Source organism: Eubalaena glacialis, chromosome 3 (assembly GCF_028564815.1).
Source record: "Eubalaena glacialis isolate mEubGla1 chromosome 3, mEubGla1.1.hap2.+ XY, whole genome shotgun sequence".
Lineage (NCBI taxonomy): Eukaryota > Metazoa > Chordata > Mammalia > Artiodactyla > Balaenidae > Eubalaena > Eubalaena glacialis.
Window position 1 is genome coordinate 182,471,431 of NC_083718.1, and position 24,942 is coordinate 182,496,372.

The following is a 24,942-nucleotide window of genomic DNA, read 5'->3' on the forward strand; positions in this document are numbered from 1 at the left end:
TACAAGCAACTCATGCAGCTCAGTGTCAAAGAAACAAACAACCCAATCCAAAAATGGGTGGAAGACCTTAATAGACATTTCTCCAAAGAAGATATACGGATTGCCAACAAACACATGAAAGGATGCTCAACATCACTAATCATGAGAGAAATGCAAATCAAAACCACAATGAGGTATCACCTCATATTGGTCAGAGTGGCCATCATCAAAAAATCTACAAACAATAAACACTGGAGAGGGTGTGGAGAAAAGGGAACCTTCTTGCACTGTTGGTGGGAATGTAAATTAATACAGCCACTATGGAGAACAGTATGGAGGTTCCTTAAAAAACTAAAAATAGAATTACCATATGACCCAGCAATCCCACTACTGGGCATATACCCTGAGAAAACCATAATTCAAAAAGAGACATGTACCACAATGTTCATTGCAGCACTATTTACAATAGCCAGGACATGGAAGCAACCTAAGTGTCCATCGACAGATGAATGGATAAAGAAGATGTGGCACATATATACAATGGAATTTTACTCAGCCATAAAAAGAAACAAAATTGAGTTATCTGTAGTGAGGTGGATGGACCTAGAGTCTGTCATACAGAGTGAAGCAAGTCAGAAAGAGAAAAACAAATACTGTATGCTAACACATATATATAGACTCAAAAAAAAAAATGGTTCTGATGAACCTAGGGGCAAGACAGGAATAAAGACATAGATGTAGAGAATGGACTTGAGGACATGGGGAGGGGAAGGGTAAGCTGGGATAAAGTGAGAGTAGCAATGACATATATACACTACCAAATGTAAAATAGATAGCTAGTGGGAAGCAGCCGCACAGCATAGGGAGATCAGCTGGGTGCTTTGTGACTACCTAGAGGGGTAGGATATGGAGGATGGGAGGGAGATGCAAGAGGGAGGACGTAAGGGGATATATGTATACATACAGCTGATTCACTTTGTTGTACAGCAGAAACTAATACAACATTGTAAAGCAATTATACTCCAATAAAAATGTTAAAAAAAAAAAAAAGGCCTTAAACTCCTAAGCTCTGGCCTTGACCCGTCGCCCAATCAGACTGAGGGGGCATGCCTGCCCCGTTTCAGAGCCCAAGCCATGTGAGACCTCAATGACTTGACCTGTAGGAAGAATGTCTTTGTTTTCCTGATTGTCCTGCAACCTTGATTGAGGCACTCTGGCCTCAGTTTGTTCATCGGTAAAATGGTGGAGCTGCCCATTCCTTCTCACAAGCTCAGGTGCCTTCTCCACATGGGATGGGGACGAGACCATAGAGAAAACCATGCTTTTGAAACTAAACAGTGATGTGTCCTGTCTATTCTAACAATAGATTAGATGTCCATCCTCTCACCTGGCCTCAACTTCCCTGCATTCTTTTTTTTTTTTAATAAATTTATTTATTTATTTATTGGCTGCACTGGGTCTTAGTTGCTGCGCGTGGGCTTTCTCTAGTTGCAGTGAGCGGGGGCCACTCTTTGTTGCAGTGCGTGGGCTTCTCATTGCAGTGGCCTCTCTTGTTGTGGAGCACAGGCTCTAGGCGTGCGGGCGTCAGTAGTTGTGTCTTGCGGGCTCTAGAGCGCAGGCTCAGCAGTTGTGGCACACGGGCTTAGTTGCTCCGTGGCCTGTGGGATCTTCCTGGACCAGGGCTCGGACCTGTGTCCCCTGCATTGGCAGGCGGATTCTTAACCACTGCGCCACCAGGAAAGTCCATCCCCTGCATTCTTGAAGGCATCAGATCCATCTCAAAAGGGGGATGCAGGTCTGAATCTCTAGGGCTTAGGGAGGGGTGTTTTGTCTATAAAGGCATATTTAATTTTATGATTTTACATTTGAAAAAAAGTAAATATCCAGAAAGAAAAGCAGCAGGCCTACAGCCAATGGTTTCCCCATCAGTCAAAGGGGATAAGTGGGAGTTTTATCTTTGTCAAAGAGGAGCCTGGGCTTTTGGGGGGTTTTTTTAAAAACTTTTTTTTTTTTAATTTATTTATTTAATTTATTTATTTTTGGCTATGTTGGGTCTTCGTTTCTGCGCGCGGGCTTTCTCTAGTTGTGGTGAGCGGGGACTACTCTTCGTTGCGGTGCATGGGCTTCTCGTTGTGGTGGCTTCTCTTGTTGCAGAGCACGGGCTCTAGGCACACGGGCTTCAGTAGTTGTGGCTCACGGGCTAAGTAGTTGTGGCTCGCAAGCTCAGTAGTTGTGGCTCACGGGCTCTAGAGCGCAGGCTCAGTAGTTGTGGTGCACGGGCTTAGTTGCTCCACGGCATGTGGGATCTTCCCGGACCAGGGCTCGAAACCCGTGTCCCCTGCATTGGCAGGCGGATTCTTAACCACTGCGCCACCAGGGAAGTCCCCAAACCCATGCTCTTTCCTCTATACCATGCTGCCTAATGTGAGATTTTGGGAGGGACAGCAAACACAGTTCCTCTCTCCTTGACCCTACCCCCGGGGGCCCCAGGATCCTGCTGCAGAGAGGCACATACTTACACCAACCCTCCTCCAGAGGCCTTGAGCTCCCCTGCTGTGCTGACTCAGTGACTCTGCTCAGCTCAGCCTGGCCTGTGGGCGTTTGAATCCCCAGGGCTGCTGCCCACTGGTCACTGCTCCATAACCAGGTGGTGCCCAGCCCAGGGCGCCGAGGTCCAGCCACCAGAAGGGAGTTGTGTTGGGTGCTCACCTGCTCACTGCGGAGGGTCCTAAATCTGCAACTCAGGTAACTGGGAAACAAGTGACTGGGACTTACCAACCCCAGGTTGCTGGGGCCAAGTGCCTGCCAAACCCGGGTGCTAGGCTGGGTTGGACTCTGCCCACCATCAGCAAAACCACATTACCCAGGAGGCTTAGAGGACAGATGTTCTGGTTAACTGGATTTGCCAGATATCTTAAGGCTAATTGGCAATGCCTTTTAATGCCTGGCTTTAATAACAAAAAATTAGAAAGACCAAAATGTCCCGCAATGTAAGTTGTTCATTTAATGGAATACTATGAAGTCATTCCAAATGTTACAAAAAACGTTCAGCAACTGGAGAAATTGTTATATATATATATATATATATATATATATATATATATATATATATGTATGTATGTATTTAATTTTATGTATGTATGTATGTATTTATTTATTTCGCTGTGTTGGGTCTTCATTGCTGCTTGCGGGCTTTCTCTAGTTGCGGCGAGCGGGGGCTACTCTTTGTTGCGGTGCTCAGGCTTCTCACTGCAGTGGCTTCTCTTGTTGTGGAGCATGGGCTCTAGGCGCATGGGCTTCAGTAGTTGTGGCACACGGGCTCAGTAGTTGTGGCTTGTGGGCTCCAGAGCGCAGGCTCGGTATTTGTGGCGCACGGGCTTAGTTGCTCCCTGGCATGTGGGATCTTCCCGGACCAGGGCTTGAACCCGTGTCCCCTGCATTGGCAGGCAGATTCTTAACCACTGCGCCACCAGGGAAGTCCAGAAATTGTTATATTAAGTGAAAAGTTTCAGAACAGTAGGACAGAATTAGCCCGTGTTTGTAAAATAATTTTTTTTTTTTTTTTGCGGGATCTTAGTTCCCTGACCAGGGATTGAACCTGGGCCACAGCAGTGAAAGTGCCGAGTCCTAACCACTGGACCACCAGGGCATTCCCGAAAAATATTTCTTGTATATAGATATAATAGGAAAAACATGAGAAGACACTAAAATGTTAACCGTGCTATCTTTGGGTGTTAGGATGACAGACGACCTCTTAAACATAGATTTTCTTTTGTCGAAAAGATGGTACATTTACATGGTTCGAATTCAAATAGTACAGAACGTTATAAAGTAAAAGTAAGTATCCCGCCCATCCCTGTCTCCTGGTCACCCAGTCTCTCCCTGCAGGCAACCTGTGGGGTGCTGTTTCCTATACATCTTTCCAGATATTTTATGCACATAAAGTATATTTCCCGCTTCCCATTTTATGCAAAAGAGAGCACGTCTACACCTTACCCCCAATACTTAGCAGCTTAACACATTTATTGTCTCAGTTTCTGTGGGTGGGAAATCCAGGTGCAGCTTAGCTGGGTACTCTGTCTCCACACCTCTCACAGGCTGCAGTCCAGGTGTCAGACAAGAAATGTGTTAAGCTAAGTTTTGGGGTGATTGTTACCCAGCAATAGATAACTAATATAGACATGTAGGCTATTTCCAGTCTTTTGCTATGATAATATTACATTTGCTTCTTAATATTGTGTTTTTCTGTTTTCTTATTGCATTACACACCCATAATCAGGTCTACTCTGCCCACAGAGGATGGTATCTTCCTGTCATTCCTTGCTCAGAGAAATCAACAGATATTGAGCACCTACTGTGTATCTATGATGCATTTCAGTGGTTTCCAATTACCTATGGAATAAAGCCCCACCCCTTGGCCTGTCATTGAATACCTGCCATATTAGGGCTTTCTTAATCCACATGGAGGGAATGGGAACTTCCATGTATTAGGCAGCCCTGTCAGCAGCACCACTCAAGATCAACCTGATTAAAAGCATGGATGCTAGAGCCAGGCTGCCTGGGTTCCAACCCCAGCTCTGCCACTTAGCAGCTATGTGACTTTGGGCAAATTACATAATCTAACTGTGCTTCAGTCTCATCACTTGTAAAACAGGGATGAGTACCTATCTCATAGGGCTGTTGTGACAATGAAATGAATCTTTGAAATTTTATTTATTTATTTATTTTGGCCGCACGGCATGCAGGATCTTAGTTCTCCGACCAGGGATCGAACCCGTGCCACCTGTAGTGGGGACGAGGCGTCTTAACCACTGGACCGCCTGAAATGAATTTTATGTTAAGTGCATAGAACAGTGCCTTGCGCAGAGTAAGCAGCACATAAGCAATAGCTGCTGTCCACATACAGGGAAAGTGAGGCCCCCAAGGAGCAGGTTAAGTGACCTCCCAAGGCCATACAGCCATTAAATCTGTCCACTTTTTTTTTTTTTTTAATTTTTGGCTGCATTGTGTCTTCGTTGCTGTTCCCGGGCTTTCTCTAGTTGCGGCGAGTGGGGGCTACTCTTCATTGTGGTGCGCGAGCTTCTCATTGCAGTGGCTTCTCTTGTTGCGGAGCACGGGCTCTAGGCGCTCGGGCTTCAGTAGCTGTGGCGCTCGGGCTCAGTAGCTGTGGTGCAGGGGCTCAGTTGCTCCGTCGCATGTTGGATCTTCCCGGACCAGGGCTCGAACCCGTGTCCCCTGCATTGGCAGGAGGATTCTTTTTTTTTTTTTTTTTTTTGCTGCATTGGGTCTTCGTTGCTGCGCGCGGGCTTTTCTCTGGTTGCAGTGAGCAGGGGCTACTCTTTGTTGCGGTGCGCAGGCTTCTCATTGTGGTGGTTTCTCTCGTCGCAGAGCACGGGCTCTAGGCGCATGGGGTTCAGTAGTTGTGGCACATGGGCTCAGTAGTCATGGCTCACAGGCTCTAGAGCGCAGGCTCAGTAGTTGTGGTGCTCCGGCTTAGTTGCTCCACGGCACGTGGGATCTTCCCGGACCAGGGCTTGAACCCGTGTCTCCTGCACTGGCAGGCGGATTCTTAACCACTGCGCAACCAGGGAGGTCCCTGTCCAGACTCTCCTCTCACACTGACTCCCATCTCCAATGCCCTTCACTCACCTCTTGTATTAGTTATCTATTGCTGCCTAATGATATTACCACCATCTTGGCAGCTTGAAACACATTTACCTACTCAGTTTCCAGGGGTTAGGAGTCTGGGCCCAGCTTGGCTGGGTCCTCTGTAAGGCTGCACTCACAGTGTTGGCAGGCGGGGCTCACCTGAGGATCAACTGAGGAAGGCTCTGCTTCCCAGCTCAGGTGGTTTTGGCAGCATCCGGTTCTGTGCAGACCGCTGCCCTAAGAGCTTCAGCTTTTTGTTGGCTGTCGGCAGAGGCTACTTTTGCCACCTTGACACTGTGACCTTCGGATTAGGGCAACTCACACAACATGGCAGCTGGTTTCTTTAAAGCCAGCAAGACAGATGTTGCAATGTTATGTCATTTAATCATGGAAACATCTTGTAGTCTGCCTGCCACCTCAATATGTCCAAGTCCTCCTGCTGTAGAGAGAGCAGCTCAGGTCTCAAAATCGCCAAACCCAACACCCATCTCTTACCCACACCCCACCAATTTAGAAGCTCCAGTCAAGGGTGTTAAGTGAAGAGATGACTGGTTTGGTACTGGGAGGTTTCCTGGGGACCCTGGTCCTATAGCTGGGATTCCAGTTGGTGATGGAGAGCACCAGACTATTCCCTGCCCCCCAGAGACCCCTCAAGGTGCTTTTCAGGTTAGATTTTTTTTTTTTTTATTTTATTTTTGGCTGTGTTGGGTCTTCGTTTCTGTGCGAGGGCTTTCTCTAGTTGCGGCAAGTGGGGGCCATGCTTCATCGCAATGCGCGGGCCTCTATCGCGCTCTCTTGTTGCGGGGCACAGGCTCCAGACGCGCAGGCTCAGTAGTTGTGGCTCATGGGCCTAGTTGCTCTGCGGCATGTGGGATCTTCCCAGACCAGGGCTCGAACCCGTGTCCCCTGCATTGGCAGGCAGATTCTCAACCACTGCGCCACCAGGGAAGCCCCAGGTTAGATTTTTTTGACTGCTGTTTCTTCACCAGCTGCCTTATCAGCACCATTATGAGTAATGGTTCTGGATGCGTTACCTGATTCTACATCAAGGTGATTAAGGTCAAATTATAGGATGGGCACCTGCTAGTGCTTTATATGCCTCATCTGAGTGACACTTGGCTTAAGGAGCCTGTGGTCACACATTGACCAGTAGACAACCTAGATGAGAGCCCAGGTCTGTCTGCAGGACCCAAGGGCTTACCTTCAATGGTACATGCTTCTGGTTAAGGGTCTCCTCTAACTCTAAGCTTCCTCTTTTCTAGCCTCTAAGTACTTACAAAGAAGATGGGGAGTAATGGGAAGCAGACACAAAGAAGTTTACTACTCCTGAGAATCCCCTGATGCAATTTCCTTTTCCTTATTCAAAGGACATGAGGATCCTCAATTCCAATTTTCTTTGTCCTCCCTTACACAGTTTATTAGCCAGAGCGGCCATTTCTATAACCAACAGCAAAAATGCATCTTTCTTACAGAACCCCCAGACATGACAAGCACCGAGGCCTTTATCTTATTTTTTGGCCTCTGTGTGCCCGGACACCCTTACTATTTAGGAAGATGCTTCTATGGGGAAGTCTTGGTGGGAGGCAGGACTCTCCTCCCACATTAGAAGGCAAGAAGCCCAGAATGTCCCAGAATGGCAGACTGTCTCTTCTATGCGGAAGGGAAATTGCTGGTTGCCTTAGGGCAACAGGGCCAAATTCCCCTATTGTGGCCAACCTGTCGCCGTGGCCCCAGACTTTTAAGTCTGGACAAATGCTCAGTGGCGAGAGGTGGCTGAGGCATCCTGGAGGGTTTGGCAGCCATGCCGCCAAAAACACTTCCATCTTTGACGTACACTGACAGAGTAGAAATATTTATTTTTTATCTTAGAAATCTGGTCCCACAAAGAGGCCAACACTTTTTTTCAGTTCATCATCTTGACCCTTCAAAAAAGAAATCTTTCAATTAAGAGGTAACGTATGTCGATAAAAGCAATTTTAGAGGTGTGCTCAGATAAAATTATTTCTTATAAACCAGGCAACCCTAGACTTCCAGTTGCTTCAGAACTCCTTCTGTCTGTCATGTACAGTCCCTGAAGGAGAAAAGAAAGTAAGAGGTTGTCTGCAGACAAGGCACTTCAGAAACCACCCAGGAGGAAACCCAAGTCCGCCAGGAACTGCACTGTGAGCCCAGAGAGCTGCCAGCGAACGGGAAGGCCAAAGCCCCACCTACATGAGAACAGCTGCCACTTTCCAGCCCAAACACTGTCGCACCTGCCCGGTGCCTGCCCGGCCTGGCAAACACGGAAACCAGGCCCCATAGCCGAGATGAACACTGCTTCCTGGGGCTCGGAGCAGCTCCTGCGACTGACAGTGAGGAATGCTTTCAGAGGCCCCTGCGGGCGCAGACTACGGGAGCAAGCCTTTTGCAAAGACAATGAGTTAGTGCAGATCAGCATGTCAGCAAAGCAAGTATCAAAAAAATCTTAAAAGTCTGGTTAATACTCTTGATTTCCCTCCTGATTATCTGTTCAAGCTGCAGCCTATAACCTGCTAGAAATCAGGAAGGAATCCCTCCTCTTAAGGCACCTGACTGGAATGGCTACAGCCAATGGGAGTGAGGAAAGCCCCCCTCCAGACAGTGATCACGTGACACCTGTAACCCCCCCCCCCCCAAGAAGGGCTGATCTGAATCCAGGCAGCACACTCGACCCCTTCTTTTGCTTCAGGGGCTTGTGTTTAATACGAGTCTTCGTGATGGAAGAAGTCTCAGAGTCTCTCTCATGTCAAGAGGACAGACAGGGATAGGGATCCTGGAACTCTTCTCCTGTGTTCTGGCTGCACACTCGAATCCCAGGAAACAGTGTGACATGGTGCCAATTTACTGCCTAACACGCCCAGTCTGTCAGGAGAGTTCAGGCAATGAAGACGAGAGGAGAGAGTCATGCTCCAAACAAGAGGCTGGCCAGGGAGTGCTTCATCCTCCTTCCTTCCGCCCAGATGAGGCAGCTCCTTTCCAGAAGTTGTATGAGGAGAAAGAGTTGCGCTCAGGTCAGAACTGGACCCAGCCTGTGCCTGGCTGAGTCTGGCTGGAGGTCGACCTGGAAAGGTTAGATAGGGAGGGGTGGGAGATTTCAGATATCTGAAAATACAAAGCAGATAAAATGTGACTTCTTTCTGGGCAGAAAGAGCTCCAAAAGGCCAGTCCCCGAATGTTCTAGAACAGGGGTCAGCAAACTACAGCCCAGGACTAGACCAAATCTAGTCCTCTGCCTGTTTTAGTAGGTGAAGTTTCATTGGTACAGAGCCATGCTCATTCATTTATATACTGTCTGTGGCTGCTTTTGAGCTACAAGAACAGTGCTGAGTAGCTGGAACAGAGACCACATGGTCTGCATGGTCTAAACCATTTGCTTCCAGGTCCTTTATAGAAAATGTGTGCTGACTCCTGTCCTAGAGCTTGTCCACATAAACAACTGTGTGACTAGTATTTAGCATCTCTTCACCCTGACGCCAAGTAAAGGCTTGAAATTTTAAGGAAGTAGAAAAGGCAAGAGACCCTGCCTCAGAGGTCCCATGACAATGGGCCAAGGCCAGAACCCAGGCTAACTCTCAGCCCAGTATCCTAGGGTAGCTGCAGGGGAGGAGGGGAAGAGGGAGGTACTGGTGACAAGCCAAAGCACTTGGTGAGGTGGTTTAAAGACCAGAAAGAGTTGCAGAAGGTGGCTCCAGGCCACCCAGCAGTGGACACCAGCAAAAAGCCTTCCCGGAGAGAAATATGCCTCCCAAAGTGGGCACTCTGGGGCTCTGTCCTCTGGCTGGCCGGAAAATGTCTGAATCAGAGCTGTTGCTCCCAGGTTTTTGAGAGAAACAGCCTTGGCCCCAGTCCCCCACAGAGAACGTGACCCTCCTCACCCTGTGGATTTGGTAAAGTCTCCCCAGATGTCGGCGGTGGCAGTAGCAGCAGGCTTGGGCTGCGGCCAGGACACAGTGGCACCTCCTATTGATGTCCCCAAGTCCGAAGGGAAGGGAGAGAAGAGAAGGAGACAGAGGAGTCAGAGACCTCCCCGCCTGGTTGTCTCAGTGACCCCGAAATCAGACTCAAGATTCCAGGTGGCTGAGAAAGACATACACAGAGAGACGTGCTTTGGGGCAACAAAACACCTACAAGCAGCCACATTTCCACTGTCTTCTTACGAGCCCTTGAGGGGCTCCTGGAGACAGAGCAGAAGGCCACACACCCAGTGGAGGGGAGGGGCACCAGCAAGGGCGGTCACACGCCATCACCCGTACCTGAGGCTGACCTCGTTTCAACCGTTTATGTTGGAAATCTGTTTAAAATTTACTGTCTCCTGCCCTGACCTCTTGGATGGAGAATGCCCACCAAAACCACAAGGTCGTCTTCATATAAAGTCCTCAGTCCAGAGTCTGCATCAACAAGCTGAGACAATTCTGTGCCAGACAAGTACCAAGTCCTGGGAGCCAAACTGGTTAGGGGCTGGGGAGAGCCTTCCAGAAGTAACAAAGAAGTGGGTATCTGTGTGTATCTCTTTTTTTTTTAAAAAGTGTGTGTGTGTGCAGTATTTTGGGGAGCTGAGGGCCGCACTGTAGGCTTTTGGCCTTTGGACCTCTCCCATTATTATACTTGATCCCTCAATTTCTCTTGTTACATTGCCAGTTTATACTTTTTACTGAATATGTGAACTAGTTTCTACCATTTTACTTTGTATTTTCTGTTTACCTCGCTTAATTTCTTTTCTAATTTACCTACTTTTCATAAGAATGATAAAGTTTAATTTATTCCTTTCAGCTTTTTTTTTTTAATCCCTGGGCTGTTCTGGAAGCTACAGGTAGCATTATCAGTCTTTCCATATCTACTGCTTAGAATGCCTAGAGTTCTACCATTTTTAGTTATACAGCTGTGTGTATCTCTTCACTGGGGTGGGTGGCATGATGGGGCAACAGTGCCTGCTTTTGTGTCTTTCTGGCACCTCCCCCAGTGCTGCCAGCTGTCCTTTCTGAAGGCCCTATGCCTGCCACCCTCCGCCTTCCCACCAATTTGCTATGTCTAGGGACTTCCCTGGCGGTCCAGTGGTTAAGACTCCACGCTTCCACTGCAGGGGGCGCAGGTTCGATCCTCGTCAGGGAACTAAGATCCTGCATGCCGCGTGGTGTGGCAAAAAAAAAAAAAAAATTTTTTTTTTTTTTTGCTATGTCTAATGTGCTCTGGGCTGGGAAACCAGATAAAACTAGGGCCCCCTCCACAGTTTAGTTCTGCAGTTCACCAAGCGCTCAACGGACATTATCTCATTTGAACCTCATCACAGTCACTGGAGGAAGATAGGCCAGGACCAGCTGTTTGACTTTATGCAGGTTACTTAAGTCTCAGTTTCCTTATCTCTAAAATAGACAGTAACAGTGACTACTTCATAAGACTGACTGGTCTGAGGATTAAATAAGTTAATATACGTGGAAGGCTTAGAACAGGCCCAGCAAGCAGTGACGATAATGATGACAACATCACTAAAATGAGAGCTAACATTCAGTGAGTGCTTACAATGTTCCAGGCGTTGTTTTGAGTGCTGTACGTGGATTGGCTCATCTGATCTGCACAAGAAACCTGTACCGTAGGCATCATTACTACCCCCATCCTACAGATAAGAAAACTGAGGAACAAAGTAGTAGGCAATTTTCTGAATTTGCACTCAGCCAGTCTGATTTTGGAACATAGAGTAAGTGCTCAAAAAATGTTAGCTATTCACAACTCTCATTACCTGACACCATTTTGTTTGTAAACATGCCAACTGCCTGTCTCACACATTAAAACATAAGGCCTTGAGAGCAGGGACTTGGGCTGTACCTGTAGTATCAAAAGGGCCTCAAACACTACCTGGCACATAGCAGGAACTCCATACTGGCCATTAAAAATGCACCAGCAATGGAGGGATGGCCTAAGACAGTGGCTCTCAGACCTTAGTGAGCACACAAATAACGTTAAGTATGCAGAGTCCTGCCCCCGTCCCTGGTGATGCCAAGGCAAGTGGTCCTCTGACCTCACTCTGAGAATAACTCCTAGGGTCCAGGCAGGGGTGCTCCCTGACTGCTACTCCTGCCACTCTCCTAGATTAAGGTATTCCCCACAGGGCTGAGGTTCGAAGCCTGACCTCCAGATAGGGGAGCCAATGTCCATGACCCTTAAAAGGGAAAGAAAGCAGGCTTCTTGTCTGGATCCTGCCCCCCATTCCCCCAAGATGCTGGTGAGAGCTGTGTGGAGAAAGTGGGCTGGTGACAGTCACCCAGCCTGGGGAAGGCCAGGAGCATCAAGCCGGGCTGGGCAGGCAGGGCGGGGACGTTGAAGGACTGGGCTGGCATCCCAGCACTGCCAGAGGCTGGCACTAGGCACTAACTTCTGGAATCCCAGTGTCTCCAAAAGGCATTCCCTACACCCTGGAACAAGCACCAGTGCAGCCTGCTGGGGGAGCTGCCTCTCAGCTTTCCAGCACCCAACAGCCTCACTGAGGAGCTTGCTTCAAACTAAATCTCCAATTTTATTTCCCACCAGCCACCTTGGAATACTTATGCTGCCTTCATCTCCCTAAACACACCCAGTGTTTAAAAATTAAAAGTCTAAGCCTTATTCATGCTCTTCTTCTGTCTGGAATGGCAAGTGTCCCCTGCCCCAATCTTCTTCCTTCAAGGTCCAGTTCAATGCCACCTCTTCCATGAAGCCTCCCCAGATCATGCCGGCTGGTAGTTAGTCTGGTCCCCATACGTCTGGTCTCTGTGCCCATGACTCCTCTCTCCTATTATACTGAGCTCCCTGTGAGCAGAGACCATGTCTCCATCACTTACTCACTCACTCACTCAATGAGCAGCCTCTGAGAACCAGGAACCCACATGCTGATGACTTCACAGCAACAAATGAGTTGTAGCCCCTGCCCATCAGGGGGGACAGACGCCCTGAAGGGGTAAGTGGTGGGAAGAGAGGAAGCCCTTACCCAGTGTGGACAGGACCAGCTTTGTGGCACCCACCTTCCAGTTTGTCACACACGGGTACTAAGTGTGACAAGTGTGAGCGAAGGAAGGAAAGCCATGGGGCCCCAGCTGCCAGAGAGGAAGAAGAACCCAAAGGTGCAGGTTTAGCACCAAGAATAGTCACCCTCGAGCACTGACCTGAACTGGGAGCAACTGCTGGCTGGACGATGGACGCCCCCACAGACAACTGCTCCCCAGGGGGAGGGATCAGGGTGGAGGTTTTCCCCCCTGGGGGAGGGGGAAGCAGGCTCAGTCCTCCTGTGCTGGCGGGCCGGGCTCGGGGAGTCCCAGCTGCTCCTTCCCTCTTCTTCATGTTCTAAAGAAAGGGGAGGAATGCGCATCAGTCAGTTCTGCTGGAGTGCCTCTGCGATCAGAAAACTTCAAGAGGAGGCCCAAGGTGACCCCTGGGCCCCAAACGTCTGTATCACCAAAAGATGGTCAAGGGCCATCCATCCAGCACTTCCATTGTTATGGGGTGTATTCAATGCATCACAATTCTAAAGCCATCACAAATGCTTTTAATTTAAAAACTCAGCACCCGACTTCATTAATCATCAGGGAAATGCACATCAAACTACAATGATATACCATCACACACCCACCAGGACGGCTAAGACGTAGCATATCAAGCACTGACAAGAGTATGGAGCAACCAGAACACTCATATTCTGCTGGTGGAAGTGTAAACAGAGAAAACCACGTTGAAAAACTGAAAGGATCTTTAAAGCTGAACGTATGAACTGACGCCCCTGCCATTCCACTCCTACATGGACCCAACAGAAATGCATACATGTGTGCACCAAAAGACACACATTTGAACATTCACAGCAGCACTACTTGCAATAGCCCCAAACTGGAAACTACCTAAATGTCCACCATCAGTTAAATGGGTAGATACTGGGATACATTCTCATAACGGAGCATGTCACAATGAGAATAAAGCAACTACACAAAACGATATGGATGCTCTCACAAATACCACACTGAGTAAAGGAACGGAGTCATACACACAAGGGTGTGAAGTGTATGAGTCAATTAATAAAACACTGAAAACAAAACCTAGGGTGTTCAAAGTCAGCACAGTGGCCACTCCATCCTGTGGGAGAGAGCAGAAGAGGGGCTTCCAGAGTGCTGATAATCGTCCACTTCTTGGTCTGGGGGCTAGTTTGTAGGAGTAAACCTGGTTTTTAAAAATTCACTGAGTTCTACATTTATAATGTGTGCACTTTTCTGTACGCATATTATACTTCGACAAAACATTTAAAAAAGAAAAACAAAAACCTGGACACCCAGGTGAACCAGAAACCAGAGCAGCTCAAAGGTGAAGACGACTTGGTTCCCACCTGTCAGGAGAGCAGCAGCTGCATCACGTGCTGAGACCACAGCCTGAAGGCAAAAGCCCTCAAAGACCTGGGCGTGAGCCCAGCTGCGCCAGTTATTTCTAGCTCTGTGACCCTGGGCAAGACCCTCAAGCTCTCTAAACCTCAATTTCCCCACCTATAAAAGGGGAGGATGTTTAATTCACATGAGAAGTACCTAAAAAAAAAAAAAAAAAAAAAAAAAAAAAAAAACACTACCTGGCACACAGCTGATGCTCATTAAATGTTAGTTTCCTCCCAGCCAGATAGAGATTCACATCCCCAACAGTTCACTGGACATGACCTGGATTTTCTCTTAAGGGCCAGCTGGCCAACTTCAAGGGTCCCAAACCATCACCAGCATGAAGCAGAAAAGAGGAGAAAGAGATAGTAAGTAAAGAGGAAGAGCGTTATTTTAGGGTTACAGACTTTCTTCAGAAAACAAATCCACTGGGTCCTTGGTTCCCCCGAATCACTCATATCCACCCCCATAGCCAGGTAAAGGCCAAGTCTTGGCTGTCCAGCCCAGCTCGACCTTTCCCTCTTCTCAACAGGAGCTAACGGGCGAAAGCCAGATGTAGGGCAGCTCAGGACAAGACACAGGGAGCCGGGACAACACCACCAGCAGAAGATGCCCATGACTCCCAGTGCCCACCCTTGAGGCTTTCCTGCCCAGAGTGCTGCCAAATCTTCTTTCCTCAAGGCTCAGACCAAGACACAGCTTGGGATGAGCACACTGACCCCCCACCCCACCCCGGCCCCCAAAAGCCAGGACAGAAACACCAGCTCTGGCAGCAAGTGACTGATGTTCCTCAAAGCAGAGGCGTGGCACATGCCGTTCCCTCTGCTTGAACCACCCTTTGACCCCTCTTCCCTTGCTTACAGGTCGCTTCTGACAGGAAGCCTTCCTTGGTTCCCCCTAACTCTGGACTGCACGCTCCTCCTCTAGGAGCTCATGGCACTGAAGACATCCATCCCTAGGTCGTAGAACCATCCCGCCATGTTGTAATCACACCCAGACTCCCCCCATCTCAGCTCAACTCTGAGCTCTATGACAGCAGAGCCCTTTCGTTCGCCCCCAGCACAGTGCCTGGCACTGGGCGGCTGCTCAACAAACATGTGCTGAACTGTGAGAAAAGAGTGATGGGCTCTGGACTGGGCTTGGTGTGGTGGCCGTGACAGCCAAGTGAGGGTGGGACTCACTGCAATGTTGAGCTTGATGGTCTGGCCCTCCTTGAAGCTTAGGTCCAATTTGGGACCTTGATCTGGGTTCTCGGCTTGTTTTGCAAATTCACACTGCTGTTTCACCCACCTGGGGAGAGAACAGGAAGGAAAAGGTGAGGAAGAGGCGAGCTGCCCTGCATTCATGCACTCAGTTCATTCATACCTGCCACCAGTCCAGGACGAGGCTTTTACTGCAGCAGCGGGGTAGCAACTGAGAGCAGCGTGGGAGTTAGGTGTGAATTTAAATCCTAGTTCTGACGCGTAAGCAGCTGCATGCACGTCAGTTTCCTCATCAGCAAAATGGGATGACAACTCTCTATGCCTTAAAGACTGCTATGAAAATCATGAGGTCACTTATGTAGAGAGTCCTAACACTGGTCTTTAGGAAATCTGAGAACCTGGCCATCTCCTCCTCAGCATGTGGCATGAAGACTAAGACAAGTTCTCCACACACCTCCCAGGGGCTTAAAAAGTAGATGGTTGAGACAGGACAAGTGCCCAGAAAGTACTGAAAGCAACAAAAAAGGTCTCCTACCCTCCATACAGCACCCCTCTTAGCAGCCACCCGGAGCAGAGAAGAGCCAGAGGGGCCCACGAGAGCAGCTGCACACTCCCCGCAGCCAGAGGTGGAGGCCTGCAGATGGCAGGGGAGAAGTCTTTCCTGCCCGTTTAGCTTCAGAAAGGACCACCAGGGTGTGTGCTGAGTGGCCTGGGAATCCAAGCACCGCTTATCACAGCATGGAGGGACAGGCCCAGAAAGGCCAAAGGAGCCTGACAAGGACTCTGGCCGCTCAGGGGCCTGATGAGGGAAGAGATGTGACACCTCAAAGGCCGGGCCAGCTGCCTGGGGTGGCAGAGGTGCGCCTCGGGTGAAGGAAATGACTTCAAAGCAGAAAGGAGGACTGCCAGAGCGCAGAGAAGGTGACCTGCCCCGAAGGAGAAGTGAGCTTTCCTGAGGCTCTGCCGGCAGACATACCACACACAACCACCTGGGTATCCTAACCTGGGAGACCATTCTGTCCGGGGAAAGAGGGAGGAGGCATGAGTATGTGTCTCCTGGAACCACTCACTTGAAATGGTCCTGCAAGGCAACATTGAAGTCAAAGGCATCACCTCGGTCCCCGAAGCCAATTCCAATAAACGCCCGTCGCCCTGGGGGACAACACACGATCAATCCCACTTCCCAGAGGCAGAGAAAACCCTTCTCAGAGGAGGAAGCTCCAAGTCCCATGCGTACCGTTTCCATCTTCGATGCGGATAACGAAGTACCTGCTGGAATCCATCACGCTCTCCACAGCTGTGCCTGGAAACTGATCCACTGGGGCCTGAGCAAAGAGCTCCCCTGAAAGCATAAGGGAGGGTGAGCCTTGAGCACCCCCCAGACTATTTCTATCACATGACTGGGGCCTTTTCCTGAGAGGCAGATGGGCAAACCTGACTCTGGGTTTCAAGTCAAATCCACTTTGGCCGAAGGGAAAACAGAGGAATATAACCAAGGAGAGGTTTAAGTCAGAGGTGGCTTACAGGTCAGATCCAGCTCACAGTTTCAGCATTTTCAATTTAACTGCCAAACACTTCAAAATCAGATTACTTGTAAAATAATCCACATGTCTGGCTTCTCTTAAAATCAAAAGCTCTAGCAACGCTGGGCCTCCATTTCTACATGAGAACGATGGGCTGGAGCTGCTGGCCACTCATTCCACCTGCCTCAGCCATTCACATCCATGGCCCGCACCCCCAGGGCCCTGGCTCAGGTAGATCACACCTTCAAAAAAAACCTGGTGCCTGAGGCAGGCCTTTAGAGGAGCAGGTGAACCCAGTGGAAAGGGGGGAGGGTTTTTGCACTCACAGAAGACTCTGAAGCCAGTGGATTTAATCTAATCTCAGGCCAAAAGAGCGATTGCTTTTAAAAGGAGCTCTTGTGAAATGCATCCCCTTATTAACTACGGCTCTCCAGGGTGCAGTGCAGCACACACCTTCTGTGAACATTTACGACTGGCACCATTTTTTGTGTGTGCTGATCTCAGTTGATGTTTTAAGTATTTAACCAATAGTTTCTACTGAATCCTATGGTTCAGAGGTGACTGTGCAATTAAGGCTGAACTGAATCCAAATCGGTGGCCTGAGTTTGTAGCTTCTTGTTAATTTCTCTGCCCTCTCTAGTTTGGTACCTGGGGACTGGGATTCACCTGGATGCCTTCAGCCTAGAGCAGTGGTTCTCCACCATGGCTGATTTGTCCCTCCCTTCCACCAAGGGACATCTGGCAATATGTGGTGACATTTTTGTTTGCCACAACTTAGGGGGTGCTACTGGCATCTAGTAGGTAGAGGCCAGGGATGGTGCTAAATATCTTAAATGTGACTTAGACCACAACACTCAGCTGGCCCCAAATGTCACTAGTGCTGAGGCTGAGACACTCCGGCCTGGAGTGATTGGAAAGTGAGAGACGAACACGACCCAGTGGGCATGACCTCGAGCTAAGAGCATCCTGGGGTGGGTCCTGCAGGTGAGGCTCAGCTTTGAGCAGTGGCTGGTACACCAGGTGTGTACCTTTAAGTCAGTTCCCAAGGCCCCTAGAGAACAGGTGTTGCCATTCCCTTGTGACACCACCTGGGACATCCCAGCAACTCTGACAGCCAGAGTTCTCTGGCCTAGCCACAGCAGCTGTCCCTTCAAACTCCTCTGCCACCAATGCTCAGTCATGCTCAAAACAAATCAATGCTTTGGGTCACCTTGCAGTTCACAAAGCATTCGGATAAATATGTGCTCACTTCGTATTTCCAACAACCTTATGAAGTAGGAGCTAATGTGATCCCCATTTCACCAAAAAGGAGGCCAAGGTGCCAAAGGTCACGTGGCTTGCCCAAGGTCCCACAGTTCAGACAAAAGTGATGCAGATCTGAGAAGAGGCAGCCAGTTTTGCCTATGAATCTTTGCATTTTATTTGCCCCACAAGGAAAATCTCTACACGTTAGAAAAAATAAATGACCGAATGCCGGGGCATCTGACTGAGCAAGCCCTGCGCCCGATTCCGGCTCTGGGTGCGGGGGCTGGCACTATTCCAGGCCACGCTGCCCTCCACAGCTCACCCAGAGGCCCCGGTGGTGCAGGACTTCCAGAGAGATTTCACCAAAGGTGACAACTGCCAGCTGACCCCAGCACAGCCCAGCTTGGCTTGTACTCTCACCACAGAAAGAGCTGAAAAGGACAGTTTCCAGTTCTTTCAGTTAATGGGTGTGGCCAGTCTGGGAGGTTACCATTTGGTCGATAAGCAGAATTCCTGATTAAGAACCCGAGCTCAGCAGCAGAGGGCTATGCGTCTTCACCTGGCTTATCTTCCAGGCAAGCTCCGGAGCTTCCTACTTGGGACCAACCTGCAGGTCTTCTCTCCCTGGGCTCCAAAATTAGTATTTTCTTAAGGACGCCCAAAAGAACAGGTGCTTGACAGGAAATACTTCCTTTTAAACTAAAGGCTGGGGGAATGGAAGAGGCTTGTAAGTATACCCGGGCCTTTGATTTCCAGGACAGGGTCCCACGATCCCTGAGTGGCTTGGCCAGGCCCGGGCCGCCCGTCCCTTCACAAAGTGGGAGGTATGGTACCACGCAGACCTCCCTTGCCTTTACCTGAGGTCCTGTCCTCCAGCTTGATGTAGGCCACCTGCCCTTTTGCAGTGATCCGCAGCCGGCCACTCCATGATGGCTGGTCCAGCTGCCATTCCGCAGCCCTAAAGGGACAAAAACCATTGCGCCTCTGCCAGAGGTTCCTGCTCCACTCCTCCAGTGCTGGGGGTGGGAATGGGACGGGCATGTGGGCTGCCTGCTCCAGACCAAGGGCTGGCAAACTTTTTGAGAGAAGAGCCATACGGTCTCTGTCCCAACTACTGACTCTGCTGCTGCAGAGGGAAAGTAGTCATGGTGCATGAGCATGTGGCTGCTTTAATTATTTTAACCAAATATTTTCTACTGAGCATGGCTGTATTTCAGTGAAACTTTATGGACAATCTGAATTTCATATAATTTTCACATTATGGAATATTCTTTCAAATTTTCCCCAATCACTTAAAAATGTAAAAACCATTCTTAGCTTATGAGCCAAACAAAAACACAGTGGGTCGTAGTTGGCCAACCCCAGTTCCAGATTATAGAGACTGTCTCTGAAGTAGGATTCCAGTTTTCTTTCTGTAGAGAAAGCAGCTACCAGGGCCCATGGTTTGTTTATGACACTGCCAGGCTGCAGTGCTCAGAGCAATCATTTGGGACCGCTGAGACCACCTTGAAGGAAAAGGAGAGAGGGGAGCAATCATCAGTAGAAGAGAAAAGGAGAGCAACAGGACATGTGGGATAAGTGAATGAGCATTCAAGAAATATATTCTCAAAGGTATCCTAAGAAGAAATAAACCCAGGAAACCACAGACCTATCACAATGGCCTCTTTTGGCTCTTTTAAAGTATTAACTTCATATTTTAGTTCTAAGAAGCAGCTCAGTAAAACCCCCCAAAAGCAAAAACCTTGGGTGTTTCCAAGAGGCTTTTCTTGGAAGTCCCTTAGCATATGCCAGGACTTAGAGAGACACCATTAACTGTGGACGCAGATTGTTTTGAAGGCCACACAAATGCAGACTCTCGATTCACAAGTCAGCTGACTCAGTTTCAGTTCCTCTTATTCCAGGAGGAGGCCTTAGACTCAAGATAAGCAGAGTTCTGAGGCTGAAGTGCAGGGGTTGGCAGTTTCCTCTATGCCAACCTAGCAAGCCCTAACACTTGGTAACCTCGATCTCTTGGGACCAAACTCATCCTACTGAAGGGGATGGGGGCAGATGATCACCTCTGGTTTGATGGCCCATCTCCAGTTTGACTATAGAAAGCAAAATGTTTTTTTGTTATTATTACTATTGTTGCTTTCATATTATTTTAAAATTATGTCATGGATGTAGTAGGTGTTCAATAAAATATTTGTTCACTAGAGAATCAGCTATAAGGGCTTCCCTGGTGGCACAGTGGTTGAGAATCCGCCTGCCAAGGCAAGGGACACGGGTTCGAGCCCCGGTCCGGGAAGATCCCACATGCCACAGAGCAACTAAGCCCGTGCGCCACAACTACTGAACCTGTGCTCTAGAGCCTGCGAGCCACAACTACTGAGCCCGCGAGCGACAACTACCAAGCCCACGTGCCACAACTACTGAAGCCCGCATGCCTAGAGCCTGTGTTCCGCAACAAGAGAAGTCACTGCAATGAGAGGCCCGCTTGCCACAACTAGAGAAAGCCCGCGTGCAGCAACGAAGACCCAACGCAGCCAAAAATTAACTAATGAATTTAAAAAAAAAAAAGAAAAGAAAATCAGCTATAAGCCCACATTAACACAATTGGAAAGTAACAAGAGGCCAGGTATGTGGACACTCCACCAATCTGGTGGCGCAGGCCAATCCTGTATTTCCAACTAACTTGGACAAACATTGCTTTCAAGAGCCCCCCCACCCCCGGTGGCACAAATAGCCATAGGCCAGGTTGTCTGTGTCAGGTACATCTTATTTTCTTTTAATATTTTTCTTTGATACATGGTGACAAAATGCAAACAGTACAAGGAGATATCAAGTCAAAGGAAGTCTCCTTCCAACCCCCATTTTCCTCTGGTGGGTCAGTTTCCTGTGTTCCCTTCTACACACTCTACGTTTACAAACACGGGTATTTATTTCTCTCAGGTGAACATTTCACCAGAGAAGTACGGATGGATGCTTCCCAACTGCCACAGGCTGTGATAAGGACTGCAGTTCGTGCCAAGGAAGCTGGGCAGGGAGGGGTCCCTGGGCTTTCAACATCAGCTTAAAACTCCCCGGGACGGGTTCTTTTGACCGATTCTGGGCTCCCTTTCTTCCCCTCAGGGATTTCTGCCAGTGACAGAGTGCCTTTCCCGAAGGCTTTTCAAGGATCCCTTCAAGGCCATCGGTTAGCTCTGAAAAATACAGGTCTGTGACACCACAACTCCTGACCAAGTTTAGGGTCCCTGGCAGCCCACCTGGGTCCCCGGCGGCCCGCTCGGCGCTAGATTCGGCTTTCACGCCTTCCCCGCTGCCGGGAGCCCCATGCGTCAGACTGAGAAAGGCGAAAAGTCTGGGTCCCCCTCCCTGCTCTGGCCTCGAACTGGAAGAAACCGCAGCATTACCTCCCCCCGCCCCCTGCCCCTCGCCCGTCAACTGGCGGGGCCGTCCTCAGCTCCCACAGTGGGCGTGTCGGGGGCGACAGGGAAGGGGTTAGGTGGTGGCTAGCCTGGCCCGGCGGCGGGTGGTCACCTGTAACCACGGTTGGTGGCCCGCGGCGGGATGCGGTAGACGTGGACCTCTGGCTTGACACACAGAACAGACTCGTACTCGCCTTCCTCCATCTCGACGCCCGGAGCCCGCCGGACTTCCGGCTTCTTCCCCGACGCGGGACGGAAGCCGCGCGACTCTATGACCCATGTCAGGCTAGAGCGGCAGCTCGCGGGCCTCAGCCGCTCATCGCCCACGCGCCCTCTGCTGGAGGCTCTGGCTCAAGACATGCGGCGGACGGACCCAGGAGCCAATTTGATGCGGACTGGGGTTGTCTGGGGGCTTTCTCTTCCATAAGGTCTCGCGGGCCGCAAAGAAAACTTTATTTAATACAGATCCCACTGCAATCCATTGTCTGGTTGTGGGTCATCCCCATCGCCTCAACACTTACACCTGGTGTCCAGTTGGCTGAGATTCAAAGCTGTATAGCTACTTAGCTCAGCCTGACTCCTCTCTCTCCTCCAGCCTCCGCTTCCCTCCGCTTTTCCTGAATGTCCTGCCATCTCCTGACTTGTAAGACGCGACTGAGGCTTTTCCTCCTAGAGAAATCCTTACCTGTCCCACCAGCTAAATGCGATGTCCTTACCCTGCCACCCTTATCCTTACCCACTGTGGGTCCAGGGCCCCTGTTGCCTAGACTCAGCAAAAGGTTGTATTCAAAGAAGCAAAGTTTAGTAATAACATAAACAATTTAAAAAGTATCCCAGTCTTAACTTGGATTTCTCACAGAATCTTATAGGAGTTAAAAATGTCTAACCAGAGTCAAATTCTCAAAATCTCTTCTCCTCCTCTACCATTCTCTCATTCATTACACAAATATTTAATTAAGTGTTTACAATGTGCCGGGTCCTCTGTGGGGCACAGCTGATCCCAAATTCACTGATTCACTGAATGCTCCCAAACTTTCTCCACCTCCTTCTTCCCTCTCCTCTCTCTCTCTCCTTTCACTCACTCTTCATAAGCTCTTTATTATAGGATTGATCTACCCTCTTAAATTAAAAAAAAAAATTATTGTGGTAAAATATACATAACATAAACTTTACCATTTTAACCATTTTAAGTGTACAATTCAGTGACATGAACTACATTCACCACTATCTATTTCTAGAACTTTTCATCATCCCAGACCCTATGCCCATTAAGCAATAACACCCCATTTCCTGCTACCCACCCCCTGCCCCTGGTAATCTCTATTCTACTTTCTGTATATGAATTTACCTATTCCAGATACCTCATATAAGTGGAATCATACAGAATTTGTCTCTGTGTCTGCTTATTTCACTTAGTATAATGTTTTCAAGGTTCATCCATGTCATAGCCTGTATCAGAATTTCATTCCTTTTAATGGCTAAATGATATTCCATTGTATGGTGTAAAAAAATTAATAAACAGAAACCGCAATTAAATAGGAGACCAGAATGGGGAGCTCTTACACCTTGGGATGATAGCAGAGCCCAACAGGAAGAAGAAAGACTCCTCTTCTTTCCTGGCAAGAATTCAGCCAATGAAAAGCCATGAACTCTTTGTTTACCGTATCCTTCTTTTTCCCAACTTCCTTTCCCCCTCTATAAAAGAGTTCTGCTTCCCTTTCCCTGAGGGAACTTGCATATGGCGGGCCATTGTTGCAGACTCTGAGTTGCAATTCTCTGCTGATCTCATGTAAACCCATCTTTGCTGGAGAAATTCTGGCGGTCTATTTATTTCAGGTCAACAATGGATACACCACATTTTGTTTATCCATTCATCTGCTGATGGACATTTGGGTTGTTTCCACCTTTTGGCTATTGTGAATAATGCTGCTGTGAATTATTGGTGAATAATACCTGTTCAAGTCCTTGTTTTCAATTCTCTTGAGTATATATCTAGAAGTGGACTTGCTGGCCCATATGGTAATTCTATGTGTAGCTTTTTGAGGAACTACCAAACTGTTTTCCACAGCAGCTGCATTTTCCATTTCCACCAGCAAGAGTCCCAGTTTTCCACATCCTTGCCAATACTTATATTCCATTTCCTTTGATAATAGCCATCCCAGTGGGTATGAAGTTAACCTCTCTTTACGTGAATTGATTTAACTTCTAATTTCAACTTTGTTCATTACCCTGATTCTGCACAGCAAAGAAGAAATTGAGAAGTGAGATTTCTTCCTCCTAGTTCTTTGTTCCTATCTCATTTTCCTAAAGTCCTGGAGCGGCAGAGACAGAAGTCCCCTTAGAAGCCGGAGGGGAGAGATGTTGAGATGGGAGGGGAGGGCACACTCTCACACTGACAATCTTGTCCCCTCACATTCTCATCATTCTGTTTACATGTCTGCTCTCCCACTAGACTGCAAGCTTCTTCTTTTTTTTTTTAAAGGTTTTTTTAAAGTTTTATGTGGACCATTTTTTTTTTTAAAGATATTATTTTTTTTTAATTTATTTTTTTATTTATTTATGGCTGTGTTGGGTCTTCGTTTCTGTGCAAGGGCTTTCTCTAGTTGTGGCAAGCGGGGGCCACTCTTCATCGCGGTGCGCGGGCCTCTCACTGTCGCGGCCTCTCTTGTTGCGGAGCACAGGCTCCAGACGCGCAGGCTCAGTAATTGTGGCTCACGGGCCCAGTTGCTCCGTGGCATGTGGGATCTTCCCAGACCAGGGCTCAAACCCGTGTCCCCTGCATTGGCAGGCAGATTCTCAACCACTGCGCCACCAGGGAAGCCCTATGTGGGCCATTTTAAAAGTCTTTATTGAACTTGTTGCTTCTGTTTTATGTCTTGGTCTTTTGGCCACGAGGCATGTGGGATCCTAGCTCCCCGACCAGGGATCGAACCTACACCCCCTGCGTTGAAAGGCGAAGTCTCAACCACTGGACCGCCAGGGAAGTGCCTAGACTGCAAGCTTCTTGGATGCAGGCCCCTGTCCCTACCTTTGTGAACCCCTGTATTCAGCAGCACAGGGTCTGCTACAGAGTAAGTGCTCAGTGAATGAATGGGTAAATGAGTGCGTGTGTGTGTGTGTGTGTGTGTGTGTGTGTGTGTGTGTGTTCATTTGCTTACATCCCAAAGCCAAGGGGCAATTTGGGGATGAGGCACTGTGTTTCCTCTTTCACACTGTCTTTGCATCAGTATGTGCTGCACAACAGCAGGGGAAAATAGGGTATCCCAGGAGTAAAGCACCTGGACCCTTTGAGTTGGAGAAACTTTCAGCTGGGAGAGCATCTAGGACCAGCTCTTAAGAGCTAAACTTTGGGATAGCATCCACCATCAGCACCAAGTTCCATCACTTCCTCTCTGGAAGCCAAGCAGTGTGAAGGTGGCCCACGGTGACTGTTTTTTATTTATTTATTTATTTATTTATTTATGGCAGCATTGGGTCTTCGTTGCTGCGCACGGGCTTTCTCTAGTTGTGGCGAGCGGGGGCTGCTCTTCGTTGCAGAAGCCCA

The 24,942-nt window shown here is 48.8% G+C and overlaps 1 protein-coding gene across 1 annotated transcript; it reads right to left on the reverse strand.

The window, feature by feature from the left end:
* Positions 1-7,464: 7,464 nt before the first annotated feature.
* NECAP2 (NECAP endocytosis associated 2) lies at positions 7,465-21,627 on the reverse strand. Its single transcript, XM_061184871.1, has 8 exons — positions 21,511-21,627; positions 18,849-18,949; positions 16,461-16,565; positions 16,294-16,375; positions 15,203-15,311; positions 12,780-12,957; positions 9,522-9,606; positions 7,465-8,707 (listed from the first exon to the last, which is right to left on the reverse strand). The coding sequence occupies exons 1-8, from the start codon at positions 21,600-21,602 to the stop codon at positions 8,659-8,661; spliced, it is 801 nt and encodes a 266-aa protein (XP_061040854.1). The 5' UTR covers positions 21,603-21,627; the 3' UTR covers positions 7,465-8,658.
* Positions 21,628-24,942: the final 3,315 nt, after the last annotated feature.